Genomic DNA, 20,879 nt, shown 5'->3' with positions numbered 1-20,879 from the left:
ATCTGTATAAAATGAATGAAAAATGTAAATTTTTTGGCTTAAATAAAAAAACACAGACAACTTCATTGGTATTTAATCTGGCCACAGATCTAAAAATGTAAAGTGGTACATAAACACTTTTTTTATGTGCTTGTCACAATTTCAAGGGGTTCCTGAGTTTCAGGCTCTCTCCTCACTACCTTGCTTCATGCCACAGAAGCCCTGACTACACAAATGGGTGATTCCTCTCCTTCACTAGTTTCTTGTGTTTCCAACTTTCAAAGGTGCCATTATATCCTAATGAAAGATAATCTTACTAAGTCGCAAGGTCCATTTCATTTTGTGATGGGATGTTTTGTTCTGTGAGTGTGAACCAGATCACTATTTTAGGATCACCAGTTTCTGGGGAAAGGAAGGTTCCTAATAAGTCTGCTCCCTTAAAATAACTATACTAGCACAATGGTAGTTAAAAATGTGTTTTTATGTTAAAATACATACCTCAAGGGTATTGTTTTATGGATATTTCTTTAGTGGCAGCGTCAACTTCACAGCTCCTTCCCTGTCTTTATGGAGTTCCCTCTGTTGTTCCAGGACAGCTGTTTGTGTGGCCACACCGTGAACCAGATTCAGCTGAAAATAACCATTTGCAGATATTACTATATTTTGTTTTATGTGCACTGCTGCCAAATATGTGACCACAGTCTAAGAAATCAATTTCTCCATTTGGAAGTATACAAAAAAAGGAAAAAAAAAAACCCTCTTCCTCTGTAGCTGTCGCAGCGGCTTCAAAGTTTTGTCTTTGTTCATTTTGGTTAGTACGCTTTCAAACTAACTTTCAACAAACATCCCATGGTTCCTTAAACTAAGATCCAGTTCTTTTGTAAGCCATGGCCTCAAATTTAGGCTGCAGTGAGACATTTGGCAATTCAGTTAGCTCAATCAGCACCTGTTCTCCCTCCCCCTGTCTCTAGCTGATCATTTCTGCACCAGTATTGCTCCTAGTTTTGAGACAGCAAAAGCACATTTCTGCATAAATAATTCAGTATTTTAAACTGATCTGTCCAACAAATAACCCAGCAACAACAAAATTGCGTGTTTTCAGAGCTGCTGAAAAAATGTGTGTTTAGTAATGCTGTTATCTTCCCTTAAATGGCTTGATCCAGGGTGACATACTCCCTTATATTCCCCTTACGCAACAGGGTGTTGTGTGCTAATTTTCTGTGGGCTTTCTGCATTCTCAAGTTCTCATAAATGATTTGATTAGGACGTTAACTTGTTCATTCTGTCTCATATGCTAATAGCATTATGCCACTGCGTCATCATTGTCATGTAATTATATTATTGGAATGCTATTCACAACTGTGTGACCTTCACCTATGCGTAACAACTGACATTAGGTAAATTGATTTACAGAATGCAAATGCATTTTTCTTCGGCAGTCAGGTAAAAAACGAACTGCTTTGCTTCTGGATATACATTAGTTTAAGTGTATATAGCATACATACAATTGATAGCATATAATTTCAGAATTATTAATTATGTAAACGTATGAGAACGTGTGTTCTCTTGTGCTTATTTATATGTCTCATTTGTTGTTCATATGTCTCAAATAATATAAATAAAGAATTCCCTTCATAATTTGCTCATAGTAGATACTAGACATACTGACAAGAAAATGTTTGGGATTGAGTGGGACAGTAAGAGAGACTTTAATATGTCTCGGTAGCTTTGGGAGACCCTGTGACCTTCTTTTAATTAAACTAGATTTTGTAAAAGCAGGGTGGATAGAAATTTTGGCTATGTGGAAATAGGACCACTGAAAAAACAAAATACTGATGTTCAGCTGTAACATAGTTATTTCTTTTTCCCACGTAACTTCGACAAATAGTGAAGTACTGTTCCTTTCTTTTAGTACAGTACTGCTTGCGATTTGTCTTGTTCTATGCTCACTTTTTTTACCATCTCCTTCTTGTGCTACAAAACCTATATAGACAGTAAGGAATGTGAATTACTTCGAGAATTCCAGATAAGTGAATGTGTCAGAGCTAGTTTCTTCACTCAAAGCACATGAGTGTTTCAAATCTGTGAAGTATACCTGCATGTTGAAGATTATTGCAGAGGCAGTATTGTCAAACTGCATGAGGGATATTTTGACCAGGGCTAAAGAAAGGGCTTTATATTGCTTGAAAAAATAGTGATATTGAGCTGAAGCTCACATACTTCTAACAGATTAGTAGATTAATTTGCAATGGCTTCTCCATTATAAATGATGCTTCCAATTTTTAGGTGGCTTGTATTTTTTTTTAAGCTTTAAAATCTGAAGAGGATGACTACTATATTAATGGTGCCTGGACTATTGACTGGCCAAGAAAGTTTGATGTTGCTGGAACAGCTTTCCATTACAAGAGGCCAACAGATGAACCAGAGTCTTTGGAAGCACTAGGCCCTACTTCAGAAAATCTCATAGTCATGGTAAAGTTATAATTAATCTATCTCTGAAATTTAAAATACGTATTTGTGTTCTGAGAAAAGACAAGGCCATGAATGAAATCAAAGTAAGTTGTGTTTTCAAAGAGTATACAGCTTGCCAAGCTGGGACTTTGCATTTGTGTTTTAACACAGCTTTCTTACCTTTCAAAACTGACTGGCAAACGTTGTGATGAAACAGGGATAAAGTCAGAAGAGCCCCAGGAAATCTCACAGAAAATGCCCCATCTCTGTTACACGTGGTTCGGAATAATCGCAGCTGAAATTGTAAATGGGGTGTATGTTGTATCTCTGCATACTGCTAATACATGGAAGCGTTGAGATACAGCATGACAGTTCCTGACAGTTCTGTAGATGTCAGTGGTTTTAAGCCTGGCCTGAGTGTGAAGTATACTCTTACCACAGCAGAAGTATCTTGATTTGACCCGTGTTAAAGTATGTTGCTGTGACATACATTGCTCTGAACAGATTATACAAAATACGAGAATGTAACAGAAGATGTGACCAGGATCCTGATACCCTGTCTCTGACAGCGGGCAATAGTGAGCCTACTGTTGCGCTACTATGTTGAGGAGGAGTATAAGAACAAGGTAATACTTGCCCAGTATATTCTGTCAGCTGCCAGATTTGCAGTTCAGGGATTGCTTAAGCCAGACGGGATATTTTTGTGTATGGAATAATTGTTGCCTGGACGTTCACATTTTAGGCAGCATTTTCAAACACCTGAATCCTGGTTTTTCTGCTGTAGGTGTGGATGAGCTAGAGACTCCATACAGAATGAGTTACACAATGGTTATAGTGCCTTTTCTCATTCAGTCAGTGCCACTGACTTCCTTACTGAAAGTTCTCTGCTCTTTTGTCCAATGGAGATAGGCAGATATGCCTCTGCGGAATATCACAGAAGGTAGAAGGGGATGAGAAGTAGCTCTAAGATGTGTCAGATTGCTGCATCTAACATTATATATATTATTAGCAACAGAAGGAAAAAGTTTGATAGAGAGTCAAAGGCTAGTGTTGGACAGGTGGTATGTGGAAGGGCAGTTCAGCAGTGAGGGTAGACAAAAACTCGTGGTGATTGTTGCACTTCCATCTGTATCACCTGCAGTGATACGGCTGCAGCAAGAGTTTTGATACTCCTTTAAAGGAATCACAGGTGTGATTCCACCAAGCTAATGCTGTTGGCTGTTGCGTTAGGGGAAAGCAATGACCTCAGCAAGAGTCTGTTGCTGATACTATTATTAACTATTATTATAGTCACTAGAAGTGCAAACAAGGGCAGAGCTAGGTTCATAACTGCTATGTGGGTAGCTCCTCAGAAGATTTCAGTGAGGACTGCTGCATGTTCGCACGGTAATGTCCTAAACCAACTTTGACCCCACGTAATTATTCAGCTGTCAAGTTAATTTCCATTAAGACATTAAGACATTAAGAAAACTGGCTTTTTAGAACAATTATGTCAAGAATAAAGAACTGACAGAAGTTATAAAGTTGTGTTAAGGGGGAGAAAAAGACAAAGTTCACCTTAGACAATAATACTTTTCTTTTGTATATGTTTTAAAAGTTAGTCCAGATTTTTTGGGGAATACCTAAAAGAACTACTATGGCTTCCTTTATTACTTTTTTCCCTTCTATGGGACATAACACATACCTAGATTAAATGTCACTGTAGTTGCCCTCTGCTTGCCTGTTTTAATGGTATAACCAGTTGTTTTCAACTACAGATTCTGCTACAGGAACAAAATTTGGGTATAAGGTATAAATTCAATGTTCCCATCTCTCGTACTGGCAGTGGAGACAATGAAGTTGGCTTTGCATGGAATCATCTGCCTTGGTCAGAATGTTCTGCCACTTGTGCTGGAGGTAAGACACCAGGCAGTCAAGCTACAGGGTAAACTGAATTGCAAGATACACTTTACTACATACTTATCTAGGTAACTAATTGAAGACATTTCTTTCAGACATGCCTCAAACCTTAATTTTAGTGAAAGAACATTTATTTTATCACAACAGATTTTGTTTTGAAGTACATTTAATATGTTCAGATGTTTTTATTAAATACAATGTGTCTTGGCACAGTATGTCTCTCTCTGCTGCTTCTTCTTCTGAGATTCTCTTGAAGCTGGTATGTTTGGTTTTCACAGAAGCTTTCTTGATAAAGGACATCAGAAGTTTTAAGTAAGGAGGTTAAAAACCAGAAGGCAAATAAGGCAACTGTAAATAAAGGGATGTGTCTTTGTGTGTTTGTAGGTATGCTTCACATGATCCTAGTCAGCCCTCCTATCCTCCAGCCACCAAAGTTTAGAATCATAGAATCATAGAATCATTGAGGTTGGAAAAGACCTCTAAGATCATCGAGTCCAACCATCGACCCAACACCACCATGCCCACTAAACCATGTCCCTAAGTGCCTCATCTACATAGGGCATTAGGATGCATACTGGCAGCTCCTCTGTAGCAGATGATAACAACTGGATTATACTTCCCAGCCCATAGCAGTATCTGAGAATTGTTGCCCTTTGGCAGCGGTGGGGGATTTGTAGGTTGTCCCATCTGATTCATCATGGGTGCCTTTTGCCCACAATTTACTATATTCCTAATCCTCCCTCTAGTGGCCACCAATGCAATTCTTTACCTCTGGCTGGGAGAGCAGGACAGTTGGCTTCCTTCGAAGCCAACACCATTGCTGCTGCAAGGACTGGTGAGTAGAAGTGCTGGTGTGAATAGTATCTTTCTTCTCTCTGGAGACTGAATGTATCATCTCCCCAACATACTTCAGTTTCAGAAGATATCAGAGAGCGCTTTAAATCCACCTCAGAATTTCAGTTTCGTATCGCACTGTGTGCTGCCCATACAAGAGGAAGACACCATATTTTTTAAAGAACCTTTGGACCAAATATTTGTCCTTTTGTTTTCCTGGCTACTGGAGGTATTCATGTTTAGAACCATCTTGACTCATCTTTCTGCTGGAACCTGCTGTGGCTGTAATTAGTTGTTTGCTGTTTAAATACAGCTGTTTGCTTAGCCATATGTAATACACAAAGAACAGCGCAAATTCTCTTCTGTGCCTCTAAATAGAGAAAGTCTTGAAACAAAATAAGAGGAGGGTGCCAACTTTCTCCAATATCTTTATTGTTTATTTGTTGGTTTCCTGGGTGGCAGATTGCTTTTTTAACTACTATTTTAGTCATGGTGAGTCTGGTAGGAAAAGGAACATTTTAAAGAAGTATAAAGAGGGGAAGTGCCTAGCTTATAGCAAAAGACAGTTCCAAGTATCAGAACCTTACAAGTACTACCAAGTCCTATTTTTATGATGGCAATGAGTTAATGATCTTTTTGATGTCATGGGAAAACTCCCATTGATTTAGGTAGAGACAAGTTTAGCCATGGATCTTCTGTCATGCAGGTCATTGTCATTTCACAGGTAAGACAATATACAATGGAAAAAATAATTGGCTCTGAAGGAGTAGGCACGTGTCTAGATTAAAACATTTTGACTTAATTAATTAACTTTCAAGGAAAGATTTGTGAATCCCTGAAAACTGCATGCTTTTATTCATTTGAAACTTTTTTTTTTGGGGGAAAGATTTTCTTCAGTAGCTTATGGTGGCTAAACCAGGCACTTTTCTCTCCTTTCTTTCAGCTTATTATGAGGATATACTATGGTCACTTGTTTTCACTGAGCTCTGTGCTCAGGGAATAAGTATTTCATTGTAATTCATGTTAAAAACTGTATCTGCTTTCTCCATATGAGTACCTGCTATTCCCCCCAGTTTATGAAACACCTTTCGCCATATGCCAAAAGAAGACACAATTCTAAAAAGGAGCTGAGTCAGGGAAAAAGAAAAGGGAGACAAAGATTGTAGAGACAGAGACTGTAACTGAAAAAATTGGCTAATATGAATATGAAGTGTTGAGAAAACTTCGAAATGAAACCACTGCATGGCTTTGTTTATTTCTATAGGATTCATTATGAAGTCCATTACTGAAGTTCTATTTAGTTGAACTCTGTCTTTAGAAGAGACATTTTGCTCTACATCAAAGGATAACAAAATATTAAACAGTTAAAGAATTTCTTACTGAAAGTAAAAAAAGCACACTAAGCATGTGTGGGAAATACTAGTATGGAAATTATTTTTTATTTATGAGGTTAAAAAAATTATATAGTGACTTTCGGACAGACTGTGAACAAGTTAAAGGCATCAACATTTTCCTGCCTCTTACTGTAGTTGGTGTAGCTCACCTGTAGTGCATGGACTGATCAAGATTTGATCATATGATACTCCATCTTGATCCAGAAAAGCTCTAGATGATGTAGAGCCAGATATACTTTTATATCAAAGCATAGGCTTTATAAAAAAGCTGTAGGCAAATTAAATTCCAGTCAATGCATTTAACTTCTGTCCATCTCTGAACATGTCTATATTTTAATGTTACGTCTTTTTGTCTAGGTGTATGTAACACTTAAAAAGCTGTCTTAAAAGAACATCAAATTTGCAAGTATTTAGAAGCCAGGAAATGACAGAATTAAGGATGACTATGAAATCCTAAATTGTTTTCTGTAGTTGTGGCTGTTCTGTGAAATGGGGACCAGTTGAGCAGGGACCATTCTCTGAGGCTGTGTCACAGACTAGCTCATCTCCACTCGACACTACTTAAGTCTAGTTCTCTCTAAATGAGACTGACTATATCTGCATTACATACCATTTGACCAAGCCCGTGACTCTTAAAACATAGTTATTACTTGATGTATGTTTTTTAATTCAAAGAATCTAAAAAATAAAAAGTGAGAACTGCATTACAGCCCACCAAAGTGATGTTTCTGTACTGTGAACTTGAGGATATGTGTTGAATGTCATGAAGTAGAGCACCAAGGCTAGAGCAGCATTTTGGTAGTGCAAAGTTTAAATAGTTTTGGAGTATTGTATATTGTAGAAGTCTCTGATCTTTGTTCAGTCTCTTCTTTGTAGTATTTTGAGGGCAATGCACTGCATTCAGCTGTTCCTAGAGCTGCTTGTAGGCCTTGTCTTGGAGAAGGATAACTAGAGCAGTTCAGGAGCTAAGGAGCAAACTAAGAGCAAGCTAGGAGCAACCTACAATCTTAATTAGATGGTAACGTGCTGTCTTTTCCACTGGACTTCTATATTATTTTCATCTCTGCTGTGCTGATGAGTCACATCTGAACAGTAAAAGCGCTCTAACTTTTCAAACAGGACCTCTGTTCTAGGGCCTGTCTCAGTTTTGCAGGATAGGAAGGGCATGGTAAATGGGATGATAGGGAGGGGGAGGAGGGTTTCCTGCTTACGACCACTCAGTGCGGTGCCAGAGCTCTGGATTCCATTCCTGCCTCCCTTCTATGGTTCTCATGTGATACTGAGCCACTCAAAGCATACATTAGTCTTACTTGCATTTAATTACCAGTTCATCATTATATGGGTACCTCTCTGGAATGTCTGACCTCTGAAGCATGCAGTGAATTTCATCATTGCATGAAGTGTGTGTAAAGCAAAGTATTCTGAAAACTCAGCTAGGCACCTGAAATCAATGGACTCTTTCCACAGTAGACATTATACTTCCTCTTCTCCTGTATTCTTCAGAGCGTGGTCTAGGAGATAAATGAAAGTTTGTGAAACAGTTACATGTTTAGATTGCCTCTAAAAAGCAGAAGGAAGTTAGTCTTTCTTTCATGAGAGATTGGAAACTGTGTATTTAGTAGTGTCATTCATGTTAAAGGAGAAAAGAACAAAATATTCCATAGTTTCTCTGCCAGTAAGCATCATGTTCTGTACAGTGAACCAAGCAGAAATCAAGTCTCTGAAGTCTGAGGTTTATTTTGGTACTTTCTTAAGTTTTGCTAAAAATAGGTTCTTCAGTTTTACCAGGTAGCTAAAAAGGCTTGCCTGGTAACAGGCAACTCTCTTATTTTCCTGGTTTCATGTATTCATATGTAGGATAAAAATATAATTTCATTAATTTTTAATATCTCTTAGTATCTGTTCTTAGCCTTGGAGATCCAGAATGGCAGCTTTTCTTTTTGTACACTAGAACCAGTATTTTCTATATTGAAAAACTTTTCTTTAAAATACAGATTTATAGTATCTGAGCTAGTTCTTCCTCTCTGGGAATATTATGTAAAACTGAGCTACATGTATTCTCCATATTAATTCCCCCTTTTCCTGAAAGTTCACTGATAACTGTTCTACTCTGAGTCAAGAGGTTTCAGAAGAAAAGTTTGTTACTATCTCATACAGGTCTTTATAGCTGGTGGCAGACTTGGACAAGACTACAGGAAAACAATGCCAGAGAATACCAGAATGTACAGTGCAAGTTTATCTATTCAGAGAAGAGTGGGAGAGGAGAGAACACAGGGAATTCAGAAGGGAGGGATGGATGAACAGTTCACTGGAATTCAGAAAAAATTGGTGACGACAACAACAGAACATTTTCTTTAAGGACTCGATTAATTTATTATTTAATAAGAAAGTCTGCGAAAGAGAAAATCAGAATATGTAGAAATAGGAAATAATAAAATGAGGGCTGGAAGGAGAAGAAGAAAGTGCTAAAATAGGAAGGGGTGATATATATCACTTACAGATCACAGAATTGTAGTTTATTTACTCTCATGCCTGTCTGTCCTTATAAGTTACCTAGTAGCTTTCCAAGGGCGAGTGTATGACTTTGTCCAGATCCATAAATATTCTTAATAAGGAAGTGAACTGCTGGTGGTATTGTTTAAAAAAATCCAACAAAGGAAAAAAAAATCCTTCTGTGTGTTTTTACTTTTGTATACATTTAAAAATAAACTTCAATAAGTGCATACTCCCCTTTTTAAAATTTCTTCTATGGTTAATAAACTCTAGCAGTAAATGGCAACAAATGACAGCATTTATTATCTGGAATTTACCAGGTATCCTAAGCATTGGTTTTGATTTCATTCATTCTATTAGAGTTCATCTCCAGATGAGTTAAATGTCTTAGATATTCATGTTTTTTATTAAATAGTCAGTCAGTATACTATTATAAGTAAATTGATTGCTGTCCAGTTTTCTTTGCTGCTCATCACTCTTGTAGAGTGGTGCCTACTATGTTTTTCTTTCATGTCCTCAGATGAATTATGAAACTGTCTTTAGACAAATAAAACATACTTGTCCTCATCAAGAAAAATGTAAGTTTGGCTCTGTGATGAACATCTTGTGATCTGATGAGTGAGCTCAGAAAGTATGTCTGGGTTAACCAGCATGCACTAGTTTTAGTGATGCAGGATTCACTATGTATTGGTACTGGCATCTTTATAATTAACTGTTGCAATTGCAAACCACAATTTTTGGGATTGCTTTTAAAAATAGATATAGCTTATACATGCCTGCAGTTTTAATTTAGGAATAAAATGTGCTCCATGTAATTTAAAATTTGGCTGCTGAAAGTCATGCAGACTATTTGTAAATTGAAATCTGCAAAACATCTCAGTTCTCTGGAGATTATGGTCACTAAACCACTGGAGTTTTGTCTTCTATTAGAATTGCATTGACCAGTCATGAGGACATTTTATGTCTTTTATTATAAACTATAAATCTGTAGATTTGAAAGCAGAGTGTTCCTGTCTAACTGCTTGTAATTATTCCCCTGAGAGTTTAAATGAACTTGTTTAGCTGTGCTTTTTAGATTATTTTAAGAGAGACCATATACTCGAGGAAGAGTTGATAATTTAGAAAGATTTTTTTCAAGGCCCACAGGGCTTAACCAAGTTGTAGCTGTTGTCTTGGTGAAAACTGCACTTCTGGCTTTTTCCATTTCTTTTTCTTGTCTTAAAGTTAGAATCTGAATTTTGTTTCTGAGATTTTAATTTAAATAACACTGTAATTAGACAGCAGTGATGTAAAGTTTACATACTTTGTGGCAAGATGCTGCAGAACATTTTAAAATTGGATTAAGGTATCTCCTGGCATGGATTAAAGATTCTTCACTGTGTGAGTGAATAGTGGTGAATACTGTCTTACAGGTGATATGCTACCTGACCAATGTTCAATAAATAACACGTCTGACTTAAATTTTTTTGAAAACTGACCACAACGATACTTTGTATTCATAGTACTTCAGAATACTTTCTTATTACATAGCTCCTCAGAAATGAATTTACTGAGGCTGCCGGTTTTTAGCCAAAGCCTAGAAGGAAATGTGTCTGATGCCAGTAGGAAATTCAGTGAAAAAATAACATGAATATCTGTGCTATCCCATAAATATATTTGCAAGAATGGTATGCATCATTAAAATGCTTAATTCTAAAGTGTGTATAAATTATTATTTTTAAGCAGTTATATTTGAGGGAAATATCATTATGAAGGCAATATTCAGCCTATTTTATCAGCCACCAAGAGAATTAAGGCAGCTTGTGATAGAAAGGATAAATTATTATTCATCAGTCAGAGCTGAACGTAAATTCTATGTCAACTAGCAGCGCCATGTTACTTGCATTGCTGTTTGGCTAGACCTTTTAAATACTATTTCTTGTCATGGTGAAGTTTGAGTAGAAAATTGCAAAAGAAATATTCCTACTCAGGTTGTCAGATCTGATTTTAATTATTCTCATCCGTTGGCAGTGTTTGCTTAGATTATAGAATTTAAAGTGAATCATCTTGTCACAGCTTCTCAAATATTTAGATCTTCCACTTATTTGTCAAGAACCAAAAGAAGAGATTATAAAGGAGACCCTAATCTGGTAAACATTTTTCTCTCTCTTTCATGCTGCAATTGATATGTCTTTTCTCTACTAAAATAGTACTAAAGGAGTAGAGAACTGAAGAAAATCATCTCTCACTCTGTGTGTCTGTATATATACTTACAGAAAAAAATATATAACAACATTGAACTACTAATTGATTTGAAATTTTGAAGAAAAGTATAAAGATCTAGAAATAAGTGACAAATGTGGCAAAGTGTAACACGATAGGTCATCCTTGACTAGCCAGATATATTTTAATATATAACTAATTTTCTAGAGCAAGGAAACGTAGTAGATTAATTGATCTAGACTTTCTTAAAGTTTTTGTTGTCACCTACACCTAAAAAAGAGTTAGAAAAGATTAGTAGACAAGAGGCATGCTTAAAATGTAAATTACCATGCCAAAAGGCAGTGAACCTAGTGGGCTTCTTAAAGACCTTTCACATGACTCACGAGACGTCCAGTTTTTCTTGTTCTGATGGCAGCATAAAAAGTAGAAAGCTCTGATGAAACTTGCTGACAGTGCAGCACTAGGAGACATATGGGGAAGACTGGATATGTTGTAGTCATGATAAAGGCAGATTTTATTTTAGGATGTATTTATGTAATACTATTAACGACACTGGATAAGGCATTAGTAAAATCCCTCTGGAGTACTGGGCACAGTTTGTATTGTGGCTGTAATAAACTCAGGTGTGAGCAGATGCACAGAAGGGTTGGGAGGTTGACCAAAGGAATGGTGTAACAACACAGAGGCTGCAAGAGTTGACTTGGTTAACACAATAAAGTTACTTAAACTTGAAGACCATTTTGACTTTAAAAACCTAAATTGGCAATTAATGCATCTAGAATGGAAATTGGAATGCTTATAGTAGTCACAGGCATGAAGTTCAGAGCAGAAAAATGTACCTGGGCTTAAAGTGGAGCTTGATCAGTTTGTGAAAGGGATTACATAGAGTGGTTCCCAGCAATAGAAGGGTGTTGCTTCTAGTTGTATGTTCCAAGTTCCTGTGTTCCAAGGTTATTTAATTGCCCTTATAGTGCAAGATCTCACTGAATTTCAGCTTTATATAATTTCATGTAATTCAAATATTAGGTGCTGAGAATGCTGTAAATGGAACACCTTTATGTGAAGCTCTAAAATCTTTGATACATGATGGATGAGTATGTGAAAGAGAGTATCTGTATGTTAACACAATCAACCAACGGCTGTGGAGGCATGTACTTCAGGACCTTGAGGGTCCCCCATGCTGATGATTTGAGTTGTTTCTCAATTTCAGCTGGACCTAACTATATAGCAAAATGATTTTTTTTTCCAACATGTTAAAGCACATAAATTGAAAATTAGCAAAAAAATGGAGGTTGAATACTGTTCAAAAATGGTGTTTTCTTTTTAGCTTGTTCATGTAGATTTGTGTATGTAGGATACACTTGGAAAACAGTCTGGCAGCCTTCTGTGCTGTTTAGTGGTACCTACTGTTGTATAATGTGGCATCTAGATACATATAGAAAGAAGAGCAAATAGAAGAAGCTGATTGGTTTACCTGGCTCACCTGTAAGACATATGTCTTATATTAATCAGTATCTTTTTCATAAATAAAGCTTACTTTAAAATTATTGTGATGTTTATGGATAACCTGAGATGTAAGACGTGTGAAATGATTTACAAACTGATTTAAGGTGCTTATTTTGTGAAGGTTATGTGTAGCCGTAATCAAAAAGGAGATATCCCAGCAGCGAAGCTCTGGACTCTGGTTTTAGATACTGCAGTAGTGTGAAGACTCCAGCATTAGGCATCTTTGGTCTCAACATGGTTAATGATTTCAAGGTGAGGAGGCAGGTGATTTTGAAGGTTGATACAAAGTTCTCACCTGCTGAACAGGCACCCTGTAAGAAACAGTGTGTTGAGTGATGAATCAACTCCTCTCCTGCTTGTCAGGAACATGAACTTTAGAGTTGAGGACACATGGAACATTTTTATGTGCTTAGGATCCAGACTGCTGCATTTTCCTGAGAGTATTTGAATTAACAAGGCTCTATTTTTATGTGACGGGTAATACCCATATTTTGCAGGATGCCATGACAGTTATCTATTAAATAGCAATTCCCTATTGCAGAGTGAAGAGATTTCAGTTGGGAGTACATCTCCAGAAGAGTACTCTTAACTGTGTGCCGTAGGAAGTTCAGGAGTCTTAAGAGGGTAGGGGAAGGGAAGATTTTTTAATAAGCATTCTGGGCCACAGTGCAGCCAGGGATACAAGATTCATGGGGCCTATGGCAGAAAGACAAGAAGGGGGTTTAATCTAAGCAGAAAATAAGACATTCATCTAGCACAGGCAGGTATGGATTTTTCATCCTTGCTCTCAAGATGGTTTAGACATTTTACATCAGACTGTAATGGAATAAAAACTGGAAATAATCTACAGACTAGAAACTTCAGTCTTGCCACCTTAGCTAAATTAACCACTAAGTCACAGAATTTACGGTGTGCTCATGGGAATTAGGAATCCCCTCAGGGTGAGAAGGGATCATACCTGCTCCTGCACCTGCAGCCTCAAGGGGGAGTGCATGCCATCCTCAAGACTCATGAAAAAGGAGGCTACCATTTTCCCCATGCCCTTTGCACATAACATCATGAAGACATTTCACATGCCTCTGTGCGTAGACTGGGAGACTTCTGTTCATAGCCAAGCAGGATGCTTTGTCGGCCAAACTTCAGGCATCTCAAGGCTAGGCTTGACTCACTGTTGGAATTAAATACCTGAATTCTGTATAGGTCACATTTTAGGAACCAAAGTAGGAGATTTGATTCTTGATAATGAATAACAAAGGAAGCAATTGCAAGGTAAGTTGTTTAGCTTGTTTAAAATGAGCAAAAGGAGTACAAATATTTGATGAAAAAAATGCTATGTTTTTAGTGGGATGTCTAGTGTCTGAAAAACATATTTATATAATTAATTTTATTACTGCATGTCTACCTCCTATAAAAAGCTTGTCTTGAAGAGAGGGCTGTAAAGTAAAGTTGGCAGATACTTGAAGCCAGGATGTTTTAATCCCTATTTAATTGTATGCATTTCACATTTTGGAAAAAGTTAAGTAATTGCTTCTGTTTTTAAGAAAGGTTCAGGGCTTTTTGCAACTTTATCATACAAATAATCCTATTATTTCAGTATTATGACTACTCATGTTCAATAAGAACTGCATATGAATTGCAGATCCACAGTCTTACGCTAGCAAACATCATACAGCTTGTTCTAAAAAGAGAGGTGGAGGCCGTGTGTACTACTCTTTACAACAATACTCTGAGCTGCACTGTTGTCATATAAATGGTTCTTTAATGCCTGCCTTTAGATCCTGTTTTTTAAAACCAGAAAATCTACTTAATAAGCTACCTTATAATGTTGCCTTGGCAGTGATACGTCATTATGTTTTGGGAATAACAATCAATTCTAAACTGCCCTGTTGATGGTTAACAGTGAAAGAGGAGCTGGGAGTGCCAGACAAAATGAGCATTCACAGAGACAAACTGCATCATTCAGAATGAATAATACTTGTATTATTTTAATGAAAAAAATGTTTATAGGATGACACGTATAAAAATGCAACACTGTGTCCCAGTATTGCTGGTTTATTTTAAACCAGAGCACATAAACAATAATTCTGCATTGAAGTGTGACCACATTCTATTTGGTGATGTTTTCTTTGGAAATTTAAGTGTCTTTTAATAGGCGAGGAGGGTAGACAGAAAATGGATTTTGTGCAATACACAAATAAAAACAATCTGTTTAGTAAATCTATAAATATATTCCCTTTGTTTTAGAAAACAACAGCAATTTAAAATCCCCTCTTAGTGGGGTGGCCTAAAATTGAAGGAAAATGAAAGATCTATTGTGGTCAGGGGGGCATTCAGTCAATTGGAATTCACACCCCTGCAGCATTCAGCCAATTAAAGTGGGATGGTAGCATTAATAATCAATAGCTGAAATACACTTTTACTCAACAAGTAAGAATGATTAATTAATGGTGTTTCATTTCATCCCAAGGTGTGCAGAAACAAGAGGTGGTGTGTAAAAGGCTGGATGACGACTCCATTGTACAAAACAATTACTGTGACCCTGATAGTAAGCCTCCAGAAAACCAAAGAGCCTGCAACACTGAGCCTTGCCCACCTGAGTAAGTCATTAATCACTAAGATGGACATGTGTTTTGCGTAGATAAAAGAGTCTTTGTAATCTGTAATAAATCTTGTTGACTAAATGCGTATAAAATTCTGATCTAGTATTAGGGTTGTGCCTTATCAGACAGGATATTTGGTTTTGGGTTTTGGTTACGGTTTCTTGTTCCTCTGAAATCAGTTGTGGAAAAAACATACTTTCTCCTAGAGGAGGCCTGATACGGCTGAGGAACAGTGGTGTTTAAACTACACAAAGAAGCTCAGACATTGTAAGTAAAAAGATACTAGCAAAGCAGTTTCTTAGGGTGTGTCAGAGGTGGTGAACAGTGCCCAGAGTAGAACTGGGGACCATTCTTAAGTCAACAATGACAGAAGAATCTTGAGGTGAAACTAACTTTGCCATAGTTATTTATATTACATACTAAACGTTTGCCATATTTTTAAGTATATTATATTAAAATTTGGGTTGAAGTGTCCACATGAGAAATGGCAAACATAGAAACTGCTTGGTAGGCTACATGATTTACTGATAATAGTTTTGTCAAACAACTTTCTCTCCAGGATACTCAGTATTGTAGAGTAATGCTGTGTGCCTTCAGGATTAGGTGCCTACTTGGTTATGTCTAGTTTTATTTTTAAAGATAGCTGTATGCTATATATTTGAAAGATAATTAAAAACACAGCAGCTCATTTGTTCAAAAATAAAATTTGGCAAGGATCTATAGCATAGCTTAATCTTACTACAAAAGCTGTTTAGAAACAGTTGTGATATTTTGCACTAGAAAATAATTTTAGCATATGCACAACAGCTTCTTATGTTTTGAAACAAAACTTGCGGGGAAAGAATGGAAGAGGTACAACAGTTTATTGATTCACAAGCTCTTGTTAGTTTAAGTTTGGTGATAATCTGTAGCTGTATTCTAATTGGGCATGAAAATTGTTAATGCTGATTAAATATAGATATTGCACAATAAATAAATACTGCAGTGTCTTTTAAATGTCTCTTAGAAACTGTAAAATTGTAGCAAGAAGGACACCGGGAGGAATGAGACAAGACTATAATGCATTAAAATCCCAACAGGTCTTCATGAACCTAGTTTCTTCCTAGAGTATCAGCTGTTTCCCTGGTGTGGTGACTGGTTGCAGGATGGCAGAGCAATGTCTTCCACACTTACTCCCCCTGTGTCATGTACCATACTCATTTGACATAAACAGAAGTGAAGCCATTACACTGCTCTCACCTTGAGTGTGTTTGAATGTGAATGTGCTGTCTCACAAACAGGTCTAAAGTAGGTCTAAATCATTGTCTCCACAGTCTATGTGTAAATACATGTTTACCCTGCAAGGATATGCATTTGGATTGTGTTTGGATAACACTGTTTAGCATGGCTGTAAGTGCACTAACTAAACTCTCACCATGTTCCTGAGAGCAGAAGTGGGAAGTGTTCATGTTTGGTCAGTTCCTTTTTACCAAACACATCCCTATCCCTTCCTTTGTGTGGCTTAACTATTAACAAATTAGCACTTTTAAAAGTAGTGTTAACATAGGTATTCCAAACTAGTTAATTTTTATTTTTGCACTGACATTATTTAAAAAACAAAAACAAGGGAAAAAACCCAACCCACAAAGCGGGACACTTGTGGATTCTCCATCCAGTACAGCAGGAGCATTGATGAACATGGTGAAACTCAAGTCATCAAGATTCAGAAAGCGGGTAGTGTGTATTAATCAGCATCTACTTGAAGATGTCAGAGCAGTTCAGCCTACATCTGCCTCCATTCTGATGTTCCCCACAGGGTGAATACAAAGTGCCAAACTCCTAAGGAAGGGTTCTTGATTCCTGATCCTGTAAGTAGTCTAGAAGAAGGCTGTTCAAATAACAGATAGTTACCCAAAGAAGTTTGACCCTTTTGGCTGGAAGATTTATCACCCAGTAGGACTTACTCTTTACATAGACTGGCCAAATATTTCCTTTTTAATTAACACAATTCCGCTTTCCTTGTGGTGTATACCAAAACTTATGAAAATGTTAGTCTTTCTAACTGAATGCCAATTACATTATACTTGATGCCTCTGGGCAGCAGCAAAGACTATGTTTGTTCACAATATTTCATTTATATTAATTATATATATATTAAATTTCCAACCAAGACGGTTGGACTCGATGATCTTAGAGGTCTTTTCCGACCTCAATGATTCTAAGACAGAGCAGAGGTATAAAAGCATGTTAGCAAATGTGTAAAATTTATTATTACAATAAGTAACTCTTAAAGTTCCAGATTTCAAGAAACGATACAGGTAACTCTCATAGTTCTATGAATTATGAATAGTACTGTCTTGTCATACAGTATAAACATAAAAAGTACCTGAGAATGCACTTGAGCAAATCATAGTACCAACTAAAAATTAATGCTTCAGCCTCTCCAAAGCTCTGAAGAGCTTCTAATTCTCCCTGCTGTGGTAAAAGCACAAGTTCGGTGGCGAAGAATCACAAATTAACTCTCTTTTGCTGGGAAATTAATGACAGAATATGGCATATTTGTTTGCATCTCTGCATTGATCTAGGTTCATATTAGAATATATTATATATTCTGTAACACAAGACAGGATAGCAGCACATTTTTTTTGACAGAGGCTTCAGAAAATGACAGATCTTACGAGGCAGCTCCAAGCATACCTCCAGAAACATCCACAGTGACTGACATGCCTGGCATTTTTGGCACGTTGGCAACATGTGATAGCATACTAGACTTCACCTTCATCCTTTGCAAGGATGATTCAGGCGAGTGTATCTAACCAACATACAAAATATTGAAGACCAAATGTGCTCGACAATGTGAAGAGAGATTTCCAGTGAATTGAGCTGCATTAACCATTCATCAGTAGTAAAAAAACCCAAAGCCTTACAGCCAGATTAACAGCTGCTTTAATCTCTGCAGCAACACAAAGTAATAAATATACTGTACAACTCCTGACTTTTTGTATGTACATGCAAACACTCAGAAGTTCCCTCTAGCACCTATCATGCAGTGTGTTAAATTTTTTAAATATATGTTGAGGTCATTTTTTTATATGATGAGTTCATGTTTTACTAGTATTAGCTTTCCTTACTCTAATAAATAAGAATATTTTGCAATTCAGTATAGCCTTTTATAAAAAAGTTCAGAAATGTTTCATAATCAGATGAGAATTAACTCTCAAAAATCCCAATTTTGAGATCAAATTATTTTATTGTAATGATACTAGAGAGGCAACCATCTTGGCTTTTAACTTGTGCTGTAACCTACAGCAGTGGTTCCCAAACATTTCCAGTTGCAAACCACTTTCAGAGAAATAATTTCAGGCAAGTCCAGTACAAATCTACTTAAACAGCTGCAGTTTTGTCAGGCTCAACACTCCTTTCTAACTACTGTAGCCTAGGCTGGAAATTGCTGCTCTAGAAAAATACAAGGTAGTGTTATTATTGGAAGGTATGATTGCAGTGAAGCATAAATTAAAATGTTCAGTAAAAAGACCCATAAGTTTCTACTTTGTTTCACTGTGAATACATGTATTGTTAACAATGATTTAGGTTTAGTAATTTAAACTACTTGGATTCTGGGTTTGTGCGATTATCTACTCTGTTTCTGAAATGCGTTAACTGAGTCTCCTAACTGTTTCTATTCAGATGGTTTATAGGAGATTGGTCAGAATGCAGTAAGACCTGTGATGGAGGAACGCGTTCACGAACAGTTCTCTGTATCAGAAAGATTGGACCTTCTGAGGAGGAGACACTGGACAATACCAATTGTTTAACCCACCGGCCTATTGAAAAAGAAGCCTGCAACAATCAGTCCTGTCCCCCACAGTGGGTCGCTTTGGACTGGTCAGAAGTAAGGAAATTGTACTGTGTTAACTCATTGGTAATAGGGTAGACAAGAGCTCTGACCACTGAATATTAGTACATTTTCTATCGCTGCTTGCTAAGTAAAGGATTAATAAGAAATTCAAAACCTCATAGATATAGTGTTGAAGCAATTTTTACTTTTTGCTTTCTTTCTATGTTGTCAGTTCTGTTGTTTTGTCAAACGATTATGACCTGTTTTTATTAATCATAGTAGAAAAATAGTAAAATACAAAATAGAATAGTAAAGTAGTAAAAAACCACCGATGAAACAAAAAAAAACCTAGAATAGCCATTTGGTATGAGATAATTGTCTTAAAGAAAAAAGCAATTTCCATTGTTTTTTGAACAGGCAAATAGTTGGATAGTAGACATGATGGGTTTACAATATCAGAAGCCAGAATAACCTGCCTTTTTTTTTTCCCTGAAGTAACCATGCTGATGTAAAGCATCACCTTTCTTAGCAACATACCACAAGAGGCAGACCTGAAAGTTGGTATTCTCTTTATTAAAGAAAGAACATCTTTCGTTAAGTATGGTGATACCTGTTATAGTATAAGCCAAGCTTATACTATACCTTTGTCGTGGTTTGACCTCAGTCGGCAACTGAGCACCACGCAGCCACTCGCTCACTCCTCCCCCCCCGCCCCCGCAGTGGGATGAGGGAGAGAATTGGAAAAGCACGAGTGAGAAAAAATTCATGGGTTGAGATAAAAACAGTTTAATAATTGAAATAAAATGATAATGATGATGATGATGATGATGATGATGATGATGATAATAATAATAATAATAATAATAATAATAATAATAATAATAATAATACACAAAGCAAGTGATACACAGTGCAATTGCTCACCACCTGCCGACCGATGCCCAGCCAGTCCCCGAGCAGCGGCCCCCCCCGGCCAGCTTTCCCCAGTTGATGTACTGAGCATGACGTCACATGGTATGGAATGTCCCTGTGGCCAGTTTGGCTGTGCCCCCTCCCAGCTTCTTGTGCACCTTCAGCCTTCTCAGTCGGTAGAGCATGGGAAACCAAAAAGTCCTTGACTAGTGTAAGCACTACCTAGCAACAACTGAAACATTGGTGTGTTATCAACATTGTTCTCATCCTAAATCCGAAACACAGCACTGTACCAGCTACTAGGAAGGAAATTAACTCTATCCCTGCCGAAACCAGAACAACCTTACAGTGACCTAAGTATTAAATTTGAAGAATGTGAACCAGTGCAGCTGAAAGGAAAGGCAGATACATTTGAATGGGACTGCATCACATGCAAATCAAGGTGCAAAAATGTCTGTATACTTTTTCAGATCCTTGCTATCCTGGACTCCCATCTCACCCCACTTTGTATGTCAAAGTACCCTCTGGAGTACTTACAAGTTAGGATTTCCTGAGTTTCCATGTCTGTGTCCTTGCTGTCAAATGCAGCCATATCATATAATTGCTTTGATAAATTGATTGTTTTAAAATTAGTTAATTTGGGGGTTTGTCCCACTGCTTCTTGGAAAACTATTCCTGAACTTCAATCTTTGAATTGCAAGAAGTGTTCTAATGTTCTAGTTCCATGCCAGTTTATACCTGTTTGCTTTTGTTGTCTGAAACAGCCCTTCTTTCATTCCAGCTATCATTGTC

At 37.0% G+C, this 20,879-nt stretch overlaps 1 protein-coding gene across 2 annotated transcripts in view; it reads left to right on the top strand.

The window, feature by feature from the left end:
• Window positions 1–20,879, top strand: part of ADAMTS6 (ADAM metallopeptidase with thrombospondin type 1 motif 6) — a 158,655-nt gene that overhangs the window by 125,299 nt on the left and 12,477 nt on the right. For both annotated transcript variants that reach the window (XM_076361965.1, XM_076361964.1), the window contains 4 exons: window positions 2,288–2,451; window positions 4,188–4,326; window positions 15,226–15,355; window positions 19,025–19,229. In XM_076361965.1, coding sequence (XP_076218080.1) covers window positions 2,288–2,451; window positions 4,188–4,326; window positions 15,226–15,355; window positions 19,025–19,229 — 638 coding nt within the window. The remainder of the gene's footprint in view (window positions 1–2,287; window positions 2,452–4,187; window positions 4,327–15,225; window positions 15,356–19,024; window positions 19,230–20,879) is intronic.

The sequence above is a fragment of the Aptenodytes patagonicus genome, chromosome Z (assembly GCF_965638725.1).
Source record: "Aptenodytes patagonicus chromosome Z, bAptPat1.pri.cur, whole genome shotgun sequence".
Lineage (NCBI taxonomy): Eukaryota > Metazoa > Chordata > Aves > Sphenisciformes > Spheniscidae > Aptenodytes > Aptenodytes patagonicus.
The sequence above is the reverse complement of the archived record's forward strand: the minus strand, read 5'-3'. Positions and strand labels throughout refer to the sequence as shown.